Here is a 21,138-nt window from a genome sequence, read left to right as displayed (position 1 = left end):
CGACAGCTCTTCGGTCTTACCCATTGTGGTGGAGAAGTTGAAATGGAAGATGCAAAATTGTGTTGACAGATGTCTTTTATTCACATGAGCTGACATTAGAAGTACTTTCTTAAAGTGACAGAACTAATCTGTGTTTCACATGGGCATATAACCAATCTGTGGGAGGTAGAATTCTTGCTGGTTGGTAGGGAATCAAATACTTATTTCACTCAATCAATTGCTAATCAATTTATAACCTTTATATAATGTGTTTTTTTCTGGATTTTTTTGGTTGATATTCGGTCTCTATCCGTTTAAATAAACCATTTATTTTAATGGATAGAGACAGAATATTAGACCCAAATTATAGACACTTAATTTCTTTCTAAGTGGGCAAATTTACAAAATCAGCAGGGGATCAATTCATTATTTTCTCCACTGTATCATTCATTTAAAGATAGTAAAGAAGCATCCATGACAACTGCTGAAATTAAATGTATAGTTATTTTACTAAATATTTACTAAATTAGAAAAAAAATAATTAAAAAGATTATATGAAAAAAATATTTTGAACTTGATAAATATATTTTTTAGAAAAAACATCTTAAAATGTGTACATTAAATATGATACAACAGGTTTTTAATTAATGTTTATTTGTTAATCTCAATGATCTATGTATTGCATTACATTATTATTACATTAAACTACAGAACTATTCATAAAAATAAGCATTTAAAATATCTTTACTGGGATATTTGTTATTGTATGTTTGCTGGGATATTTGATCATTTTAAAACTACAATTAGTGGGAGATACAGAGGGACAACTAATATATGATGTGGTAATATATATGTACTTTATTTAAAGGTGGGATCAGCAGTTTTTGAAAAACACTTTAGAAAATTGTGTCAGAGCGAGTACCAAAATACACCTGTAACCAATCAGCAGTTAGGGGTGTGTCTACTAATGATGGGCCCTGAAGAGACCACCTTTTGAACCGCTCCAGTCGGTTGATCTTAAACCTCTCGCTAAAGACTGCTCTCCTGCTGGCATTGGCATCTATCAAGCGAGTGGGGGATCTGCAGGCCCCCTCTGTGAGCCCTTCCTGTTTGGAGTTAGGATTGGATGACTCCAGGGTCATCCTCAAACCCAGACATGGCTAATATACTCTGCCCTGTCAGAGCACTGAGAATCTATCTGGAGCATTCTGCGTCTTTTAGACAATCAGAACAGCTCTTTGTCTGCTTTGGTGGCCGATCTAAGGGATATCCAGTCATGAAGCAAAGACTGTCTAGATGGATAGTGGATGCCATATCTATGGCTTATACCTCATTGGGCTCATTCGACGAGAGGCATGGCTTCGTCTTGGGCTTGGTCCTTTAGGTTTCCTATTCAGGATATTTGTGCGGCGGCCGGCTGGTCCTCGCCTTCCACATTTATGAAGTTCTATAACATGGAGGTACCTTCCCTACAGGCGAAGGTACTTTCGGTATAATTAAGGCCCGATGGTGTTTGGTCTTGTCTACGAGTTATGTCACTGTGCACGAACACATATCCATTTTATTATAAAACCCGCCTTTGGCCGGTTCTATTTCCCCATACCAATAGACCCTACGGTGTCCGGTCTTATCCGGTACTTGTTGGTTGAGATACTGATTATATATATATATATATATATATATATATATATATATATATATATATATATAGAAGTCAGAAGTCAGAAGTAACTTTATTGCCAAGTAGTGTTTTACACATACAAGGAATTTGCTTTGGTTAAAAAGGTGCTGCATGTAGACAAAAATACAGTTGACATAAATAAAATATAAAAATATACAAATATGGAATGGACAATACAAATACAATATAAAATGGACAAAATATAAAAAATATTCAACATCCTTAAAAATTCATGTGCAAAAAACATTTGTATAATTTGCAAGGGGGGACGTGTCAATGAGGGACCCGGGGTTTATTAATGAGGCTAACTGCAGATGGGAAAAAACTGTTTTTGTGGCGAGAGGTTTTGGTCCTGATGGACCGCAGCCTCCTGCCAGAGGGGAGAGTCTGAAACAGTTTATGTCCGGGGTGGGAGGAGTCAGCTGCAATATTACCTCCTCGCCTCAGAGTCCTAGAGGCGTATAGGTCCTGAAGTGATGGAAGATTGCAGCCAATCACCCCAAGCGAATGATACGCTGCAGCCTGCCCTTGTTCCTGACGGTAGCAGCATTGTACCAGATGGTAATGGAGGCGGTGATGATGGACTCAACAATGGCGATGTAAAAGTGCACCATTATTTTCTTAGGTAAGCTGAATTTCTTCAGCTGCCGCAAGAAGTACATCCTCTGCTGAGCCTTTTTGATGATGGAGGTGATGTTCAGCTCCCACTTAAGGTCCTGGGAGATGATTGTACCCAGGAAACGGAAGGAATCCACCACGATGACTTGAGAGTCACACAGAGTGATGGGGGAGGGTGGGGCTGTGTTCCTTCTAAAATCCACGACCTTCCCACCAGACCCACTGTCTTCAGAGCATTGAGCTCCAAACTGTTTTGGCTGCACCAGGTCACCAGATGGTCAATCTCACACCTGTAGGCAGACTCATCACCACCAGAGATGAGCCCAATGAGGGTGGTGTCGTCCGCAAACTTCAGGAGCTTGACGGTCTGGTGACTGGAGGTGCAGCTGTTGGTATACAGTGAGAAAAGGAGGGGAGAAAGAATGCAGCCTTGAGGGGATCCGGTACTGATGGTCCTGGAATCAGAGATATATTTTCCCAACTTCACATGCTGCTTCCTGTCCGTCAGGAAGTCAGTGATCCACCTGCAGGTGGAGTCAGGCACGTTCAGCTGAGAGAGCTTGTCCTGCAGCAGGGCTGGAATGATGGTATTAAAAGCACTGCTGAAATCCACAAACAGGATCCTGACGTAGGTTCCAGGGGAGACCAAATGCTGGAGGATGTAGTGAAGGGCCATGTTTACTACATCGTCTACAGACCTGTTGGGGGCGGCAGTGGGGCGGCAGTGGGGCGGCAGTGGGGCGGCAGTGGGGCGGCAGTGGGGCGGCAGTGGGGCGGCAGTGGGGCGGCAGTGGGGCGGCAGTGGGGCGGCAGTGGGGCGGCAGTGGGGCGGCAGTGGTTCATGTAGGTTGTCTACAAACCGAAAGGTTGGTGGTTCAATCCCCGGTTCCACTTGACCAAGTGTCGAGGTGTCCATGAGCAAGACACCTAACCCCAGCTGCTCCCGACGAGCTGGATGGCGCCTTGCATGGCTGACACCGCCGTCGGTGTATGAATGAGTGAGTGAATGGGTGAATGTGAGGCAATGTAAAGCGCTTTGGTGGCCATAGGTCTGTGAAAGCGCTATATAAATGCAGTCCATTTACCATTTAGTGAGCGCACATTGGAGAGAAATATTGCCGGTAGCGGTGTGCGGAATCCCCGCCGGCGAAGACGCACAAGCGACCCGGCTCTTTTTCCTCTCCTGCGGCACTTCACAGCGCGAACAACAGCAAGAGAGCCCTTCACCAAAAAGTCCAATAATTCCATTGATGACGCAAGGAAAGTGGGAACTAAGTCCGCTGGAGTTGTTCCCCTGATGTTCATGAGCTCTTCTCTAGTAAAAGAGCGCCGATAATCACAGCCAAAAACTGAATCAATACATAAAAACAAAACAAAACAAAGCACACCTAACACTGTGGCTGCTATACTCAGCGCCATCTTGGATCTTGAATCACATCACTATATATATATATAATATATATATATTACTAGACCCGACGGTGTCCAGTCTGTTCAGTATATATACTTGGGTTCTGGCTTGTTTCTGTGAGCTCAGGGGTCCTGAGCTGCAGTAGACAACCAGTTACTTATAGTGTGGTGTTTTACATGGCGTCCCCAATGCGTATAGCTACGCAATACAAAGTGACCATTCTCGAAAGGGAACTACTCGGTTACTATCGTAACCTCGGTTCCCTGAGAGTAGGGAACGAGTATTGCATAGCCGGCCGCACTATGGTAACCTGGCAAGTTGTCGCTTCAGTCGTTTAAACCTGCTAAAATGGCGTTTTCGGGGACTAATATAGGCTCTGACGTGCAGTTGCTGCAGCACAGCCAATGAGTGAGCCAGACACTCACTGTGCTAACTGTGTAGCTGCAAATGCGTTTTACATTTTAGGCTTCAGTAAATCGAGGAAAAGGAGTTTCCCCACTGCGTATAGCTACACAATACTCGTTCCCTACTCTCAGGAAACCGAGGTTACGATAGTAACCGAGTAGTTTTAAGGGAGTTTGGAAAACTCCCAGAGAAAAGTGAGGCATTTACCACTTCTAGAAGATCTGCTTCTGAACTGTTTAACACACTTTTAAAAAAAAGATAAGGGAAGTGTGTCAAGAGCGCAGGTTGATGTTTTAAGGTGCTGTATGGTTTCTTCCAAAATGTTGCCATCAATTTCTTTGAAATCAGACATAGTAACTACTTTCTCAGGTTGTGGTCTGATCTGTCTGACCCCAACGCAACTCAAGGATGTGCTGATCACCTTTCTGATATTATTGATTTTCTCAGAGAAGAAGGAAGCAAACTCACTGCACTTGCTTTCTGAGAAAAACATGTAAACACGTCATTTTTGCAAAAACTCCCATATATCGCAAAAAAGTTTTTATGCTCGCATGAGGTGGTTTTTCAGGCAATTCAGAAAAGGATAATATTTCACAAAACTGCAATGGAAACAAGTTTTTGCGCATTTACAGGTCACCTGATGTAGATGGCGCTGTATTTTTGGACAGAAGACGAGGCAGAGTTTTTCATCAAACTCATAAAAGACAAAAGTATTACGGGAATACTGGATTCTAAACAACAAAGAAATGCCACAATTTATCAAGACCTTGAAGCAGAAATGAGGGAGAAACACCCAGAAAGACCTCATATGTGCCGCTCCCAGTATAAGGGGCTTTCCTTGACATTAATGCGTGGATAACATGCCTACGACTCCTTCTATTAAACATAATGGCTAGTTACTGGGATATACGTAAACCTACTAACATCCTTTGCCTTGATTTTTGGAATGACTTATAGCGAGAGGAAAAAATGACGTTATAAAACAGCGTCATTTCGCAAATTTTTTTTATCGACATTTAGAAAATATCGCAAAAGTTTTGTGCAAATCTGATAGAAAACGAAAGAGGAAAATGTAAGTAAGTAAGTAAGTAAAGTTTATTTCTAAAGCGCTTTTCACAGATAAAATCACAAAGTGCTGTACACGAGAAAGGTAAAACAAACAATATAAAAAATGTATATACATATGTAAAATTAAAGTGACACTAGTGAAAACCCATCTGGAGTCTGGGGTGTTTTTGGGGTCCTTGAGATGTTCTGACATGCCCTGACATTTGTGCTTTTTTCAGTTGCTTATAAACATATCAATGGCAAAAAAAAATTACACTCTATTTAGCACAAACAGGACTACCATAATATGTGAGCCACATGTATGTACATGTTTTCATTTTTGAGAGAATAATGTTTATGCATGGTTATTGAAAAAACTAAAAATGAAAGTTTCTGAAATAAGGCCACAAAACACATACTAAATATGTGTCAATAAGACTTTTGACTAATGGATGTCCAGTTTTTTCTTCAAAATGATGTGAAAATCATCCTGCCTAATCATTCACATAACATAATACATTGATTTAAGTTTTGCAAAACACTTTTAGTTTGGAAAGCCAATATGCGGATGGGGCGTAAACGATCATGCATATTTAGTAGTTCACACCTGATTAGACAATGCCCCTGCATACTTAATGAGCCATTCATTCAGGTGTGTCACCTATAGCTAACTTAAATATACAAGCTTCATAAAAATGATCATTCTAGAAGAAAATTTCAGATGGCATTTAGAGGCTTTTGCATCTGAACTCTTCATATATATACACACATATATATATATATATATATATATACACTACCAAATTGGTTCACAGTTGGAGGCATCGCATTTTTTTATAAATATATATATATATATTTTTTATTAAAAAGGTTACAATTACAACAATTCAAGTGTAATCTTTCTTTTTAAAAACTAAAGTATACAAAACGTATTATTTGATGACTTTATTTTTGATAATTTTTGATATTTTTCCTCATCTCAGTATAGCAAGAGTTTGCTAAAAGCTGTTCATTCAATACAGCAGTATTTGAAAATCGATAATATTTTGTAAAATTACATTTATATTTGCATTTATGTCAAAACGTAGACACTTTATTTCAACATATTTCAGTCGATTTTACTCATGTCAGTATAGCAATACAGTTTGCTAAAACATCATCATTCATTCACACACGCGATTTAAATTTAAACTGTCTTTTTGTGAGCTGTGGTAAACAGCGCGCATCTCTGCCGTTCATTCATTCATAAACAGAAACCCGATTCACGTGAGAAGGAAAAAAAACTTACTACACCATTCCTCAGCTCGCTCCTCGATATACCCGCACTTCTGAGGGACATTTTCCATTATTATTATTCCTCACAGCGCTGTGAGACGGTGTAAACAAGTAGGCTACAATGATCTGATTCAACTTGTTTTCTCGAGCTGATATGGGGGCGTTCACAGTTTGCACGGATTGCCTCAGTCATTTTGCGTTTGAATAGCGCGCGCTCTCCGAGGGCGGAGTCACATTACAAGTAATTAGATGAGATGAGAACGACTGACATCTCGCTCTTTTCTTACAGATTACATGAACTGAGAATATTTGTTTTTTATATAAATTACTTCATTTAAAAGAAGAGAATTCAAGCTTCATGCCTGTGTGTCTGTATGTCTGTTTGACTGAGTATTCGCTGAGTTACAGTTCATTTTCGGACGCGTTTCAGAATGGACTACACGGACAGAGAGAAGGCAGAACTCGCTTCGTGTTTATTTTTCTTTATTTGGCAAAAAGCACAACACTTTGTTTTTATTGTGAGTATACACAAAAATAATACACATTTAACAGAATCGATTGATGTATGAAACTCCTATGGAAAATCAAAGTCAACAGAGTATTTATGAGTTTCTTTTACACTGATAAAAAAAAAGCGAGCTGGTATCGCCGGCGATACCGTCGACCTCAGGGGGTTAAATAAATGAGTCTTCAGATCTTTTTTAAAAGAGTCAACAGAGTCTGCCAGACGCAGAGACAGGGGCAGGGCGTTCCACAGTCTGGGGGCAACAGACTGAAAAGACAGGTCCCCTCGGGTCTTATAACGAGTCTTAGGGACTACAAGCAGGTTCTGGCCAGAGGACTGAAGAGTGCGGCTAGAGGAGTACGGGTTCAAAAGGTCCTTGATGTACTGTGGGACCTGACTGTTTAAGGCCCTGAAAGTCAGCACTAAAATCTTAAAATCAATCCTGAATTTTACAGGGAGCCAATGGAGAGCCAACAAAACGGGAGTGATATGAGACCTTCTGGGGGCACCAGTTAAAAGTCTAGCAGCAGAATTTTGAACCATTTGCAATTTGTTCAGAGCTGACTTATTCAAGAAGGTAAAGACAGAGTTGCAATAATCAAGTCTAGTTGATATGAAAGCATGAATAATAATTTCCAGATCCTTCTTTGACAACATTTTGCGTATTTTAGAGATATTCCTAAGGTGATAAAAGCAGTTTCGGACAAGCTGTTTTGAGTGTATCTCCAAAGACATGGCCTGGTCAAACACAACCCCCAGGTTTCTGAGGCTGGATTTGACAGAGGAGCCAAGATAGCCAATGTGCTGTTTGATCAGCGGGATCTTGTGGTCTGGAGCAAAGATCAGTGTTTCAGTCTTACTTGCATTTATCTGCAAAAAGTTAGTGGCCAGCCAGTCTTTGATGGAGGACACACACTCTAAGAACAGTGACAAACGATGGAACTCAGCATCATTGAAAGAACAGTACAACTGGACATCGTCGGCATAGAGATGATACGATACATCCTTAAAACAACCCATAATATGACCAAGTGGCAAAATGTACAGTAAAAACAAAATAGGGCCCAAAACTGACCCTTGTGCCACTCCGCAGGACAAATTGGTCACATCTGACTGTACATTGTTTATAGCAACATTAAAGGTTCTGTCATGAATATAGGAAGAGAACCAGTGGAGGACAGATCCAGATAGTCCCATCTCATTATGAAGCCAGTTGATCAGTATACTGTGATCTACCGTGTCAAAAGCAGAAGTCAAATCGAGAAGTACAAGTACAGTGTAGCGGCCAGTGTCCACTGCCATCATCACATCACTAGAGACTTTGATAAGAGCTGTTTCAGTGGAGTGCAATTTTCGAAAACCAGACTGAAAAATATCAAACAAGTTGTGCTGCTCCATAAAGGAGGTCAGCTGGCATGCCACTACTTTTTCCAAAATTTTTGAAATAAATGGAAGTTTTGATATGGGCCTATAGTTATTAGGTTCTGAAGGGTCAAGATTGGGCTTTTTAAGGATCGGGTTTACCACAGCGTGTTTGAAGTAGCTGGGGACTGAGCCAGATGCAAGTGACAGGTTAATTATTTTTACCACACAGGGGCCAACAATATCGAACATTTTTAACAACAGGGGTGTTGGGACAATGTCAGCGGGGCTTGAAGACGGGTTCATATTTCCTATTAAGGTCTTCACATCCTGTAGGCTGACAGGAGTGAAGGACGACCAAGACAACACCATTGGGAATTCAGTAGAACACACAGTGATTAGAGGAACTTTAACACTGGCCCTAATGTCTTGTACTTTGTTCACAAAAAACGACAAGAAGTTGTTACAGTCCTCATGTGTGTACACAGGCACAAGAGGAGCTGAAGGTGCAGTTAGATTTTCGATGGTGTCAAACAAGACCTTAGGATTTTTCTTATTACCTGACATAAGATTGGAAAAATAAGCCGAGCGAGCCTGCTTTATCAATTCATTCAGATCCAGTATCATATCTTTTAAATGGAGTCTGTGTACCTCTAATTTAGTTGTTTTCCACAGACGCTCAGTCTTACGACATTTTCTCCTAAAACTACAAATGTTATCATTCATCCATGGGAGGGCTTTTTTATGTGACCCTGAAATGTTTTTAACAGGCGCTACCATATCTAAAATCGACAGACAGTGGTTGTTGAAACTTTGCACAAATGAATCAACATCCTCACAATCAACAAAGGAGCGAGAGTCAAAGGAGGCAGAGAAATCACTAGAGAAAGACAAGTGTTGTCTCACTAATGATGCGTTTTTGTGTTACAACATTGCAGACAGTAGGCATCATAAGTGACAGATTAAAAGATATACAAAAATGGTCACTAATTTGAAATTCCTCCACACTCAGTTTATCAATGGTTAGGCCACAAGAGAAGACCAAATCTAACGTGTGACCTTTTTTATGCGTGGGGCCAGAAACGTGCTGTACAAAATTAAACGAGTCCATGGTAGTCAACAATTCAGCTGCAATCAAACAAGTGGGATCATCAATATGCAGATTAAAGTCCCCAAGGACTAAAACGCGATCTTGTTTTATGATAGACGTTAAAAACTCAGATAAATCATCAAGAAATGTGCGTGCAGGACCAGGAGGTCGGTAAACTAAAACACAGTAATAGGGGTGTGTTTTCCCAACCTTGCACATCTGCATCTCAAAGGAGTCGAACGAAGCTGTGTCCGTCAAACTGCAGCAGAAAGAGTCACGAAAGACCAGCGCAAGACCGCCTCCACGTCGCGCGAGCCGAGGAGTCCCAAACACGGAGCAGTCCGGGGAGCATAGTTCTTTAAGATGAAAGTGTTCGTTCTCCCGCTGCCAAGTCTCCGTAATAAACATAAAATCCAAGTTCTCCTTAGTGAAATGGTCATTCAGAGTAAAAGCCTTGTTCGCAATGGAGTGCGCGTTGATAAGTGCAATCCTGGTAGAGCGCGTGCGTGACAAGGGCTGTCCTGGGGCAGGCTGGATGGCATGATCCGTCCGACAGGTAACCGGGCACAGGGCACGCTGACGGGGCGCACGATGGGAAGCGGGCCGGGTGGGGAAGATCCGGTCAGAGGTGCACCACACAGGTGACGATGCACAGACCGCGTCCCGATCTGACTCGCACAGAAGTTCACAGAACTAATATATGCTAGCTTTTGCTTGAATATGCTCGTGTGTCATCTTTGCTTGTTTTTTTTTTCATTTGCGATAGTGTTGTCAAAAATATCGATATTTCGATAAATATCGATACTGAAATATCTGAACGGTACCAATACTAATTTCCCGAAGTATCGATACTAGCCGAGCTGTCACTTTCACTTCTCTCCAAAGGCGCGTTGACAAACACCACACGCGCTGACGCGCACTCGTCTCATTCGCTCTGGTTAAATAGCAAAAGTGAAGAGAATGGGGCCGATCACACCTGACGCGTTTTTTGCTGTGAGAGGCGCCTATTTTGAATTGGTTTCCAGCGAGCGTTCTGCGCGCTGTTTATGCGCCTGCTGCGCCTCGCGGGCCTTCCGTTGTAGTGATGAAAGCTAGTTGCTTGAACGCCCGGAGAGTGCGATGGTGGAGGATAAACTTGTGGTGCTCTGACTGCTCTCACGGGTTAATAGGAGCCTGACGACTTCACGAACCGTAACTACCACAATGTTAACAGAAAGTAAATAAAGTTAATGAAAGGCTGATTTGACGTTTATTTGACTGACAGGACAGCTGTGTCAGTGGTTGCCTAGCAACATAAAAACGCAGTGCAGAGCGCACTGCTCGATCTGTGTGATCGGGGCAGTGCTGTGTGCCTCGCGTTTTTGAACCTGAAAAACGCGTTAGGTGTGATCGGGCCTAATATAGCAAAGCACCTGAAAGACCGACACCCGGATCTATATAAATAATTTCGAGAGGTTGATAACTCTTCTCATTTTAACATTTCTGAAACATTAACCAAGATGGCCTAGTATTGTTGTTGATATGAGTGTGTGTCGTCTCATTTTTTCACCGTAATTCTTAAAGTTAATATAATCTGACTGAGGAATCTTAGACAAGTAAATATTTTAACTGTGGTCAAATGTAAATTAACTTGTACTTATTTAACTTTATTCAAAAAATTATTATTTAATTCTGCAATTTGCCTTCATTAGCGATTATCATCAATTTGATTACACAGATACTAATTAAACTAAACTGAGCTAGACAATGACATCTCTGCAAACATCTCTGAATTCAATAATGAAATGCCTTTAACTGAAAATTGAATGTTTAATATTATTATATATTACTGACACTCTATCCTCTAATTTGATACTGTTAAGTGCTTTGACACAATCCGTATTGTTAAAAGCACTATATAAATAAAGGTGACTTGACTTCATGTCGATCCAGTGAGCATTGTTTTCGCGTTATGCATGCACATGTTCATCAAATAACGTTAATGTATTAACCAGCATTTATGCTTTTGAACAAGTGCACTACCTCAGGACATTTTTGTTCATGTAAAATATACCTCATTGTCATGTTCTAGACTTGTTATATTTAGCTTTAAATAAAAAATAAATAAAAAACCTTAATATTGTGGCAGTTTTTTTCTCCGTGGTATCGAAAATTGTATCAAATATCGATATTTTTCAAGGTATCGTATCGAAGTTAGAAATTCTAGTATCGTGACAACACTAATTTGCGATCTTATTGTCGTTCGCTTCAGCTATGAAAAAGACACCATATAAGCCTGGAGCATCTAAATCTCCTCCATAGCCTGTTTCAACATGTGCATGCTCTCTATGTCATCTTTTTCCATGAGTTTGTCCGCGGCAACATTCCGACCTCTGCCTCTACCTCCTAGTGTGCTGGGTGTTGAGCGTCGTCTTCCATGTGAAACAGAGCTGAAACATTGATGCTTTAAACACACATTACTACCAAAACACATTTGACATGGATTACCACAGTAACACAATGCTTTCACTTACTGATGACATTATGCAGATTCCGCCATAGTCATTGCCTGGCTTACGGTCGCGTACGTAAGTGTGGGGCAGAGCTATCAAAATAGGGGCGAAATCTTTTTGGGGAAAGAGGCGTGTTTGTTTTCAACATTGGCCAAAAGTGTTTTCAAAAACTGCTGATCCCACCTTTAAGTAGCCTGTTTTAGAAAAAGCTCAATGTTTTATATTTAGGGCTGTCAATGTTAACAACAATGTTAACGTATGCGATTATTTTTTTCCAGTTTAACGTGTTAAAATTTAAAATGTAACGCTACATCCGTTTTTTTTTTTCATCATCCTTTGGCTAGCTTTACATTATATGATCCCACTCTTATTCATGCAAATGCCTTTAAACCATTCAAGCATGGCAAGACAAAAGAGAACGCACTGCCTGTGAATGTCCTGTCAATGTGAAACACACACAGATGCGCACCAGTATCGTACGCATAGACATCGCGCCAGAATACAGTTCTCTTTTGCGCTTGAACGAACAATACCACACACAATTATGCCAAAATAGTTAATTAGTTAACATTAGGTAATGTATTAACTAAAATCAACAATGACAATGAGTTAACAATGAGCAATGAGCATTTGTTACTGTATTGGTTAATCTTTGTTAATGTTAGTTAATAAAAATACAGCTGTTCATTGTTTGTTCATGTTAGTTCATGGTGAATTAAATACAACCTTTGATATTAATAATGTATTAGTAATGCTGAAATTAATATTAACTTAGATTAATAAATGCTGTAGAAGCATTGTTCAATCTTAGTTCATGTTAATTAAGGTTGTTAACTAATGTTAACTAACTTTATTGTAAAGTGTTACCCAAATATTTAAAATATACTGTTTTTTGTTTTGTTTTTTTTGTCTCTACATTAATTTGGAGATTAACTGTGAAATGATTACATTATAAAACATATAAACAAAATATAACCCTTTAAAAAACATAAGTGTCTTTAATTGCGATTAATCTGGGGTTTTTTTTTTTAATCGATTGCCAGCAATATTTAAATTAAAACCTTTCAAAATTCAATCTTACTTTTTGGCAATATAAACAGCATCTGTATTAAATAACAACCCCCCCCCCCCCCCCCCCCCCACCACCTTTTTATTTCTTTCTCGAGTATGAGCTAATATATAATTTTATACAAGTCTGGTGTATCATATGATACAAAATATATATGCAAACATTTTTACATGTTCTTTTATATTTTGTCTAAAGGTTTGATAAACTGTCTCCATTAAAAATAGTAGATTTTTCAAACTATTATTTCATATGTCAGGCTTTACAGGGATAAGTTCATGTTCATGATGGGGAATCACTATAGAGTAATGTAGATAAAGACATTTTTCAGATGAGAGCAAAACATGACAAAATATATTAAAAGACTTACAGAGCTCTTCTGGAGGTTTTGATGACTGCCGATAATCTGATGAGACACTCGTCTGATTTCTTGAATTTCTGAAGCTCAAACTCCTCCAGCTCTTCCTCTGATGTCAACAACACAAAGGCTAAAGCAGACCACTGGGCAGGTGAAAGGTCACCAGATGAGAGACTTCCTTTGCTAAGGTGGGTCTGAATCTCTTTCACCAGAGTTTGGTCGTTCAGTTCATTCAGACAGTAGAACAGATTGATGGATCTCTCTGCAGGAAGATCATCTTCTAATTTCTGCTTGATGTACTGAACTATTTCCTTGTTGCTCTGGTCATTGCCGTCTTGCTGTGTCAACAGACCTCGTACGAGTCGTCGATTGGACTGGAGTGACAGACCGAGGAGGAAGCGAAGGAAAAGGTCCAGGTGTCCATTGTCACTCTCGAGCGCCTTGTCCACTGCAGTCTTGAGAAAATCAATCATGGTTTCATTTCTGTTTTTCTGTTCTGTAGACTCATGATCAAACACACTTGTCTTGTTGATGTCTAGAAACAGATGTGCATAAAGGGCTGCAATAAACTCTTGAATGCTCAAGTGAACAAAGCAGTACATGGTACCAAGAACGATCCCTGTTTCCTCCTTAAAGATCTGGGTACACATGCCTGAGTACACTGATGCCTTATAGACGTCAATACCACAGGCTTCCAGATCTGTGTCATAGAAGATCAGGTTGTTTCTTTCCAGCTGATGAAATGCCAGTTTCCCCAGTGAAAGCATGGCGTCTTTATCCCAGGAAACATCTGGTGTGTTTTCTCCATCGTACTTTCGGCGGCTCTGCTGGATCTGAAAGCGGAGAAAGTGTGTGTACATTTGTGTCAGAGTCTTGGGAGTGTCTTCAGTGTTTGATTCCTGCAGTGTTTTAGAGATCTCATCAGCCTGAGTGTTTTTCACATCATTATTTCTTTTCTCCTCCAGAATGTTCTGGAGAACCGTGGCTGAAATCCAGCAGAAGACTGGGATGTGGCACATGATAAAGAGACTCTTTGATTGTTTAATGTGATCTAGGATTGTGTTGGCCTGATTCTGATCAGTGAATCTCTTTTTGAAGTACTCTTGCTTTTGTGCGTCATTGAATCCTCGTATCTCTGTCAGCCGGTCGATACAGTCAGGAGGAATCTTACTGGCAGCTGCTGGTCTGGTGGTGATCCAGATGAGAGCAGAAGGAAGCAGATTTCCCTTCATGAGATTCGTTAGGAGAACATCCAGAGAGGCTGGTGACGATACATCACGCCACGTCTCATTACAATCAAACTTCAGAGGAAGGCGACATTCGTCCAGTCCATCAAGGATGAACAGCACTTTGAATTGATTCCTTCTTGTAAGGTTCAGTCCTTTTGTCTCTGGGAAAAATTGAGTTATAAGGTCCATCAAACTTAGTTTTTCTTTCTCCTTTAAGTTCATCTCTCTGAATGGAAGAGGAAATATGAAGCTGATATCTTGATTTTCTTTTCCTTCAGCCCAGTCCAGAACAAACTTTTGCACAGAGACTGATTTCCCGATGCCAGCGACTCCTTTTGTCAGTACAGATCGGATCTCCTTGTTTTGTTCAGGAGCTTCAAACAAATGTGTGCATTCAACCTGTATCTCTTGTGCTTCATGACGCCTGGAAGCAACTTCAATCTGTCTCACCTCATGTTCAGTATTGACCTGTTCACGGCCACCCTGAGTGATATAGAGATCTGTGTAGATGTTATTCAGAAGTGTGGAGTCACCTTGCTTCGCAATTCCTTCAAACACACACTGATACTTCTTCTTTAGGCCACATTTCAGCTGATGAATGAAGAACAGCTCATCTAAACACAGGAACAGAAAATAGATAGTTTTAGTCTTCATTTTCTCTCCTACATTTATAAGAGACAATCAGACAGATGATCATGAGTCTCTTACCTTCTAGAGCATCAGCAGCTTCATCTTGCTTCATCTCTCTCAGGTAATGTAGTGTGAGATCAAGAGCTGATTCTTTGATCCTGGATCTGTTCTCAATAAAGTCCTTCACAAAGTGTTGTGTGTTCTTCTCTTTTTGTAATATTTTCTTAAACTTCTTCAGCTCATTCTTCAGAAATGTGATTATTTTGCTCTCAAGATCCTACAAACAAAAGTAAGAGAAAAGACAGAATAACACAATTTAAACAAAATTGTACATCAACTTTTGGTTAACACTATTTATTCACAAATTACAATATCTGTAAAAATAAAAATAAAAAAATAAAAAAATACAGTTAAAAGACTAACATGCTAACTGTTGTTATATTTTAACAAATAGAAAAATAAAAACGTGTTTAAAAGGAAAAATAAGTAATCAAGAATAATTAAATTTCTTTGTTCAATAACATATTTGTTGTTGTAAATATTAAACATTTATAAAAATGTGTTTTCCTACCTGGAAGATTCCTAGAAGATTGTCTTTGAAATTCTCGTGGTTCCTGTGAGTCTGAACGTCTGAATCTAATGTCTCATATTGAAGCCTGTTATCAAATGAATAAAATACATACTGATTTTCCAGGCAAAATATTGCAGAAAAAGAAAAACAAGCATTAGCTGTGAATACTCTGATAATTATTTTATCTGAAAAATGTTTAATGATTGGTATTCACTGATTTTTAACTGAGTCAACATGTGACCAAAACTTATAAACACACAAAATACCTTTTATTAGATGATGGCGTTTTCTCGCTGAAGTCTGGTCCTCCACCTTTAGACCAATCACTCTTTAGAGACACAGAGATGACACTGATAACACAAAGAACAGAGAGAGAGAGAAAACACTTTACTACAAGAGAAGTCTCATTTGAAAAGGTTTAATGTTGCAAATAGTAATTAAATGCAGTAGAGCTGGGCATTTGTCCATTTATAGATGACTGTGGTTGGATGGATTGATATATACATGTTTAGTTCCCTTTCAGTCGCTTACGTACGACGTAGTCCCAACTGATTGGGATCACGCCAGGGAGCCTGTCATCTTCGAGTATTGTAAAAACGAGCCAATGGACATGGACGTGCGTGAATTGCGTCTCTCGCTCCGCCCCGCAGCGCGGGTATAAACACGGAAGCGGATGTACACACCAGTTGTTTTTCGCTGAGGAGCCGAGCGGAGCCCAGAGTCAGCGGTGGTCCAACAACAGTGGTCTTTCAGGGAACGAGGGTTACAAACGTAACCGAGACGTTTCATGATTTATTTCCTATAGTGAATTTATGCCTCCTTGTGGCTGCCTGTGTAATTGTGTTACTGGAATGAGTTTCATAAGGTTCTCAGGAATTGAGTTTTAATGTGGCTTATTGTTTTATTCAGTCAAGTTCATTCACATAAACTACTGTAGACAAATAATACAACAATATAATGTAATGTAAACACAAAATACCTTTTATTAGATGTTGGTGTTTTCTCACTGAAGTTTGGTACATCTCCATCTTTAGACCGATCACTCTTCAGAGACTCAGAGCTGGACACATGTGAGTCTGATCTTACACTGATGACACAAAGAACAGAGAGAAAACACTTTAGTAAAGGAGGATCAACTGTGTCTGAAACACATCCGTGTCTTTATCTAATCCTCCACAGAAATACACACACTCACACAATTTACTGTTTTATAGTTAATGATCATTTTATTTACTGGCTCACATAGTTGTTTCCTAATGTCTGTCAATAATTGTATGATCTGAAAACCAAAGTCATCTATTTGGAGTAATTCAGCATCTAGAAGGTAATTAACAAATTATTAACTGTGATATTGTCTAAAGAGGAAACTTTATATTTATTGTTGAAGTTAATGAAGTTAAAAATTGAAGTTGTGCAAATATAAAACAATGCTTAAAGTGTTGTTATTGACAGGGAAACACAAAGTCCAGTGGAGTTTAAACTGATGAAAACAGACGCAGTCTTACCTGTGTTTCTCTGAGAGACTCATCTGAGAGAGAGAGTCCTTTCCTCTTTCCTCTGACATACTGCAGCTAAACTGACACTGAAAACTGATCAGCACTGCTTTCTGAAAACACTCAATCCTTCAGCATCACCTGGAAATGACACCATTTTACACAGATGAAGAACATCTTATTTAAGACAATAATGAAGAATGCTGAGTGATCATCAACAACAGCAACAATCAACAAAAAACAATCTATAAAATAAAGTGAGTTACAAACAAATATATTGCCATGTAAAATAACCGAATGGTCTTAATCATTTCTGATTGTTTAATGAGTTTAACTGACTCTAAATATTAATTCATTGGGGAAAAGCAATTGTGTTTAAAACTTTGAGTGGGAAAATTGAACCCAATATGTGATATTCTCTTTTACAGTTTATCATTTTACAATCATATTTACCCAATCTTTATTAATTGTTGAATCGTTTGTCATTTAATCATTACTTCAAGTTCACAATGATGGTTGATTTCATTACTTTTAAATGATCCTAAAATAACTGATTAAGTAAAAGTAACCATACAATAGACATAGTGTATAACTTAAAGGGATACTTCACCTCTGGAAAGATGAATGTGCATTTAAAATAGGTCATTTATATAGAAGAAATGTGAAATTATTTTTGAATTTGGAGCTTTCTAGACTGAGAAAATCCAGAAAATGTATTTTTTGCTCATGTGGATGAAAGACAACAACTCCCAGAATGCACTTACTTCGCTGCCCTACGAGGCCACTCCCAAGCCACGCCTACCGGTAAGAGAGTGCAGTTGAAAACAACACGGCTAGGCTACTATTGAGACTCCGTGACGAGTTTGCCCGGGTTTTTGAGATTGCACAAAATGTCCGGGATTCGGCTTTTGCGTTCTACAGTCGCCGTTCATCATGTTTACTGTGGAGAGCAGGACGAGGCTGACGGCCGTGGGAGAACGGCGCGAGGCCGGTGGCGTCATTACTGAGACGCACCGGTCTCGTATCTCTCACGGAGGAGCGGGAATTTTCTTAGCAATGTTAAAACGCACATCAACCGATCACTTGTTTAGTGTTCATGTAAACACTACATACAGACTCACCAATCGGAATGAATTCAGTTAGATTGAAACAAAAGGTGTGCATGTAAACAATGAATGGCGACTGCAGAAAGCAAAAGGCCGGACATGTCCGGGAAAAAGAGGATGGTAACCCCTACTACTCAGCTTTCTCTTACTACTCAGCTTTCTCCACAGAACAAGAGCCTGTTTGCTTAGCTTCCAAAGAAAGACGGATGACTGTGTGTACATTCTGTGAGTGAGATCCCACCCTCTATGGGCGGGTTGAAAACAGCTCCTCCTACTGGCTGTAGTCTTTAGCCTCTGGCCAAAAAATCCTCAGATGACGCAAAATGACAATTTTTACAAAAAATACATAAATCTCTCGTCTCAGGGGGATATGAGGGTGGAAAGCATGGTAATTCGAAAATACTACAGGTTTTCTACTAATACAAAGCTTAATGCTAAATCCTGAAGTATCCCTTTAAAAATAGATGAGAGGGTCTGTATCTCTTACCATTGGAGAAAGCTAACGGCTAACTACTCTCAGCAACTAGTCTCTTCCCTGTGAAGGCCTCCCTCCCCTCCCTTTACCTCTCTACAGATAAAGCGTTGTTGGGATAATTTCAGTTTGCGTGGCTACGCGGAAGTGATAAAAATTCTGTATTATAAATTTTAAGGCCAGACAAGTAGTTTGTTGAGGGTTGATTTGTAGGCAAGGACTACACACATATATTCATACGCACACACCTATAGACTGAACTCGTAATACGCATGTGCACGCCATCGGCGTTCTCACAGGTTCGTGTTTTTGAGGTTTGCGCAGAAAGAACTTAAGAGTTTTCTGTTAAAACGGTGTCTTGTTAGCGCCCTCTAAGTTAATAACTAATGATCGTTGCGACGGAAGTGAATCAATCAAACTAACTTTAGCTGGATAATAACTATTCTAGATCTGCTGTAAAGCCAAAACAATCTCTGTTACTTTAATTTCCTATTATCACTGTAAACCTGCTTTGGAACAATCTACATTGTTAAAAGCGCTATATAAATGAAGATGACTTGACTTGACTAACTTGGATCATGTGACACTCCTCAGCCAATCATATAATGGCAGTGACTTCAGTGCCCGCAGTTCAAAGTTTTATGACAGTCAGTTACAGCTTACATTAATCAATTTATCGTCTATTAGCACATTGGTCTTGTGAATTGATGTTCTATATTTGGTGTTATATTGCTAGTAAACGTACAGTAGGACTGCCATGTTTGTGGCCTGTGCTTTACTGAGCGGGAAAAAGGGTGTGAATATCTTTATTAGCTGCAGATTACAGTTTACACATAAAACCACATTTAAGATTAGATTTGAATCTGTTCATTAAAAACAGCTGTATTGGACATACATAGCAGTGATACTGGTCACTAAACATGTAATTGTAATTTACGTGCTGAAATCTGGAAGCCATAGAGATAATACATTTATTTATTAAAATCTGTATATTTTCATTCATTCAAAAGCGTTATCTTTACACAGCAGTCATACATCATTACAATTCAAGCCTAATTCATATGTTGAAACCTGGAAGCCATAGAAAGAACACATCATTATTTTATGTATTTTTTCATTAAACAACAATATAATACAATATTTATAATGAAATTATTAATTTATTCATTAGAAGCTCGAAAAGCTTCTAAATGATGGGTTATGGCAGGTACAAGGGCCTGTGCTTGAGTATAAGAAACTTACTAATGCAAGATATAAGTATGCTTGAAGTGTTGTTTTCATTTTGTTTTAGAGTCAACTTCAAGCACAAACATAACAAATAATTGTAATAAATTGTAATTTATGTATACAGTAGCATATAAAAAGCTTATGAAAATTAAAATATTAATGGTAAATAAAATTATAAAGTTTAAAAATATTTGTTAAATGGTTTTATTTATCATCATATTTATGTTGTTTTATTTTTGTAAAGTTATAATTTTGTTATAATATTGTTTTGAACTGTTTGCTATTTACAATGGTTATTAATAACTGTTTTCAATTTTGTGCTTTTATTTAAAAATTGTTTTGAATCCAGACCAGAATCAAAATCATTATAGATGTTAATAATAATACTGGGAACCCACAACAATTCAAAAACATTAAAAAATGTATTGTCCCCGTTTTTTAATGAATAGATATTAACAAATGAGATTTCAGTGATATTTTGACCACTCAAATAGGAAAAGTCCACGGTTTCCTTTTCAGAAATCTGCTCACCTTGGCTCACTAGCCACATTCTGCATTAAGAACAAGTTGTGCAACGGAATAAAGCACAGAGTTAATTAATAACTAGCTAGTTGTTACTAAGCCTCTAGTGTGGACTTTGTGTTCCAATTTAAAGGGGTCATATAATGCCATTTTTGTACAAGTTAATATGATTCTTTAGGGTCTAAATGAAAAGTTTGTAATATACTTTAATTAAAAATTCTCATTAGTATTGTAAGAAAACACTCATTTTACCTGGTCTACCTGGTTTACCTTTTTAGCACGCTGTTTAAGTGCATGTGTCTTTAAATGATAATGAGCTTTGCTCACCCCGCCCCTCTGTTCTGTGGGGCGTTTTGACAACACACGTGGAGTGTTGCCTTGACAACAGTTGAGGGTATATTTTGGAGAAAGAATGGCAGCGGGAGTATCTGAGGACACTGTGCAACTGTATCAATTTGAACCGGAGTCGGACCCGGAACAAGATGATGGCCCCGAAGAAGTTCGACAATTAAGGCTCGTACAGGACGTTTCTGAATGGTTGGTTAACGTAATGTCACTTTGATCTATCTTTGTATGTACAGGCAGGGTAGAGTAGTGAA

The 21,138-nt window shown here is 39.0% G+C and overlaps 1 protein-coding gene across 1 annotated transcript in view; it reads right to left on the bottom strand.

Annotated features, from left to right (window-relative positions):
* LOC311087553 (NACHT, LRR and PYD domains-containing protein 3-like) overlaps nt 1-17,283 on the bottom strand; it is a gene marked incomplete at both ends in the record, with an annotated part of 56,104 nt that extends 38,821 nt beyond the window's left edge. Inside the window, 6 exons of the mRNA XM_084120878.1 lie at nt 13,302-15,132; nt 15,227-15,425; nt 15,720-15,904; nt 15,986-16,047; nt 16,699-16,806; nt 17,225-17,283. Coding sequence (XP_083977004.1) covers nt 13,302-15,132; nt 15,227-15,425; nt 15,720-15,904; nt 15,986-16,047; nt 16,699-16,806; nt 17,225-17,283 — 2,444 coding nt within the window. The remainder of the gene's footprint in view (nt 1-13,301; nt 15,133-15,226; nt 15,426-15,719; nt 15,905-15,985; nt 16,048-16,698; nt 16,807-17,224) is intronic.
* Nucleotides 17,284-21,138: the final 3,855 nt, after the last annotated feature.

Source organism: Abramis brama (assembly GCF_963993115.1).
Source record: "Abramis brama genome assembly, chromosome: 7".
Lineage (NCBI taxonomy): Eukaryota > Metazoa > Chordata > Actinopteri > Cypriniformes > Leuciscidae > Abramis > Abramis brama.
Note: the sequence above shows the minus strand (reverse complement) of the source record. Positions and strands in the feature narration are given on the sequence as shown.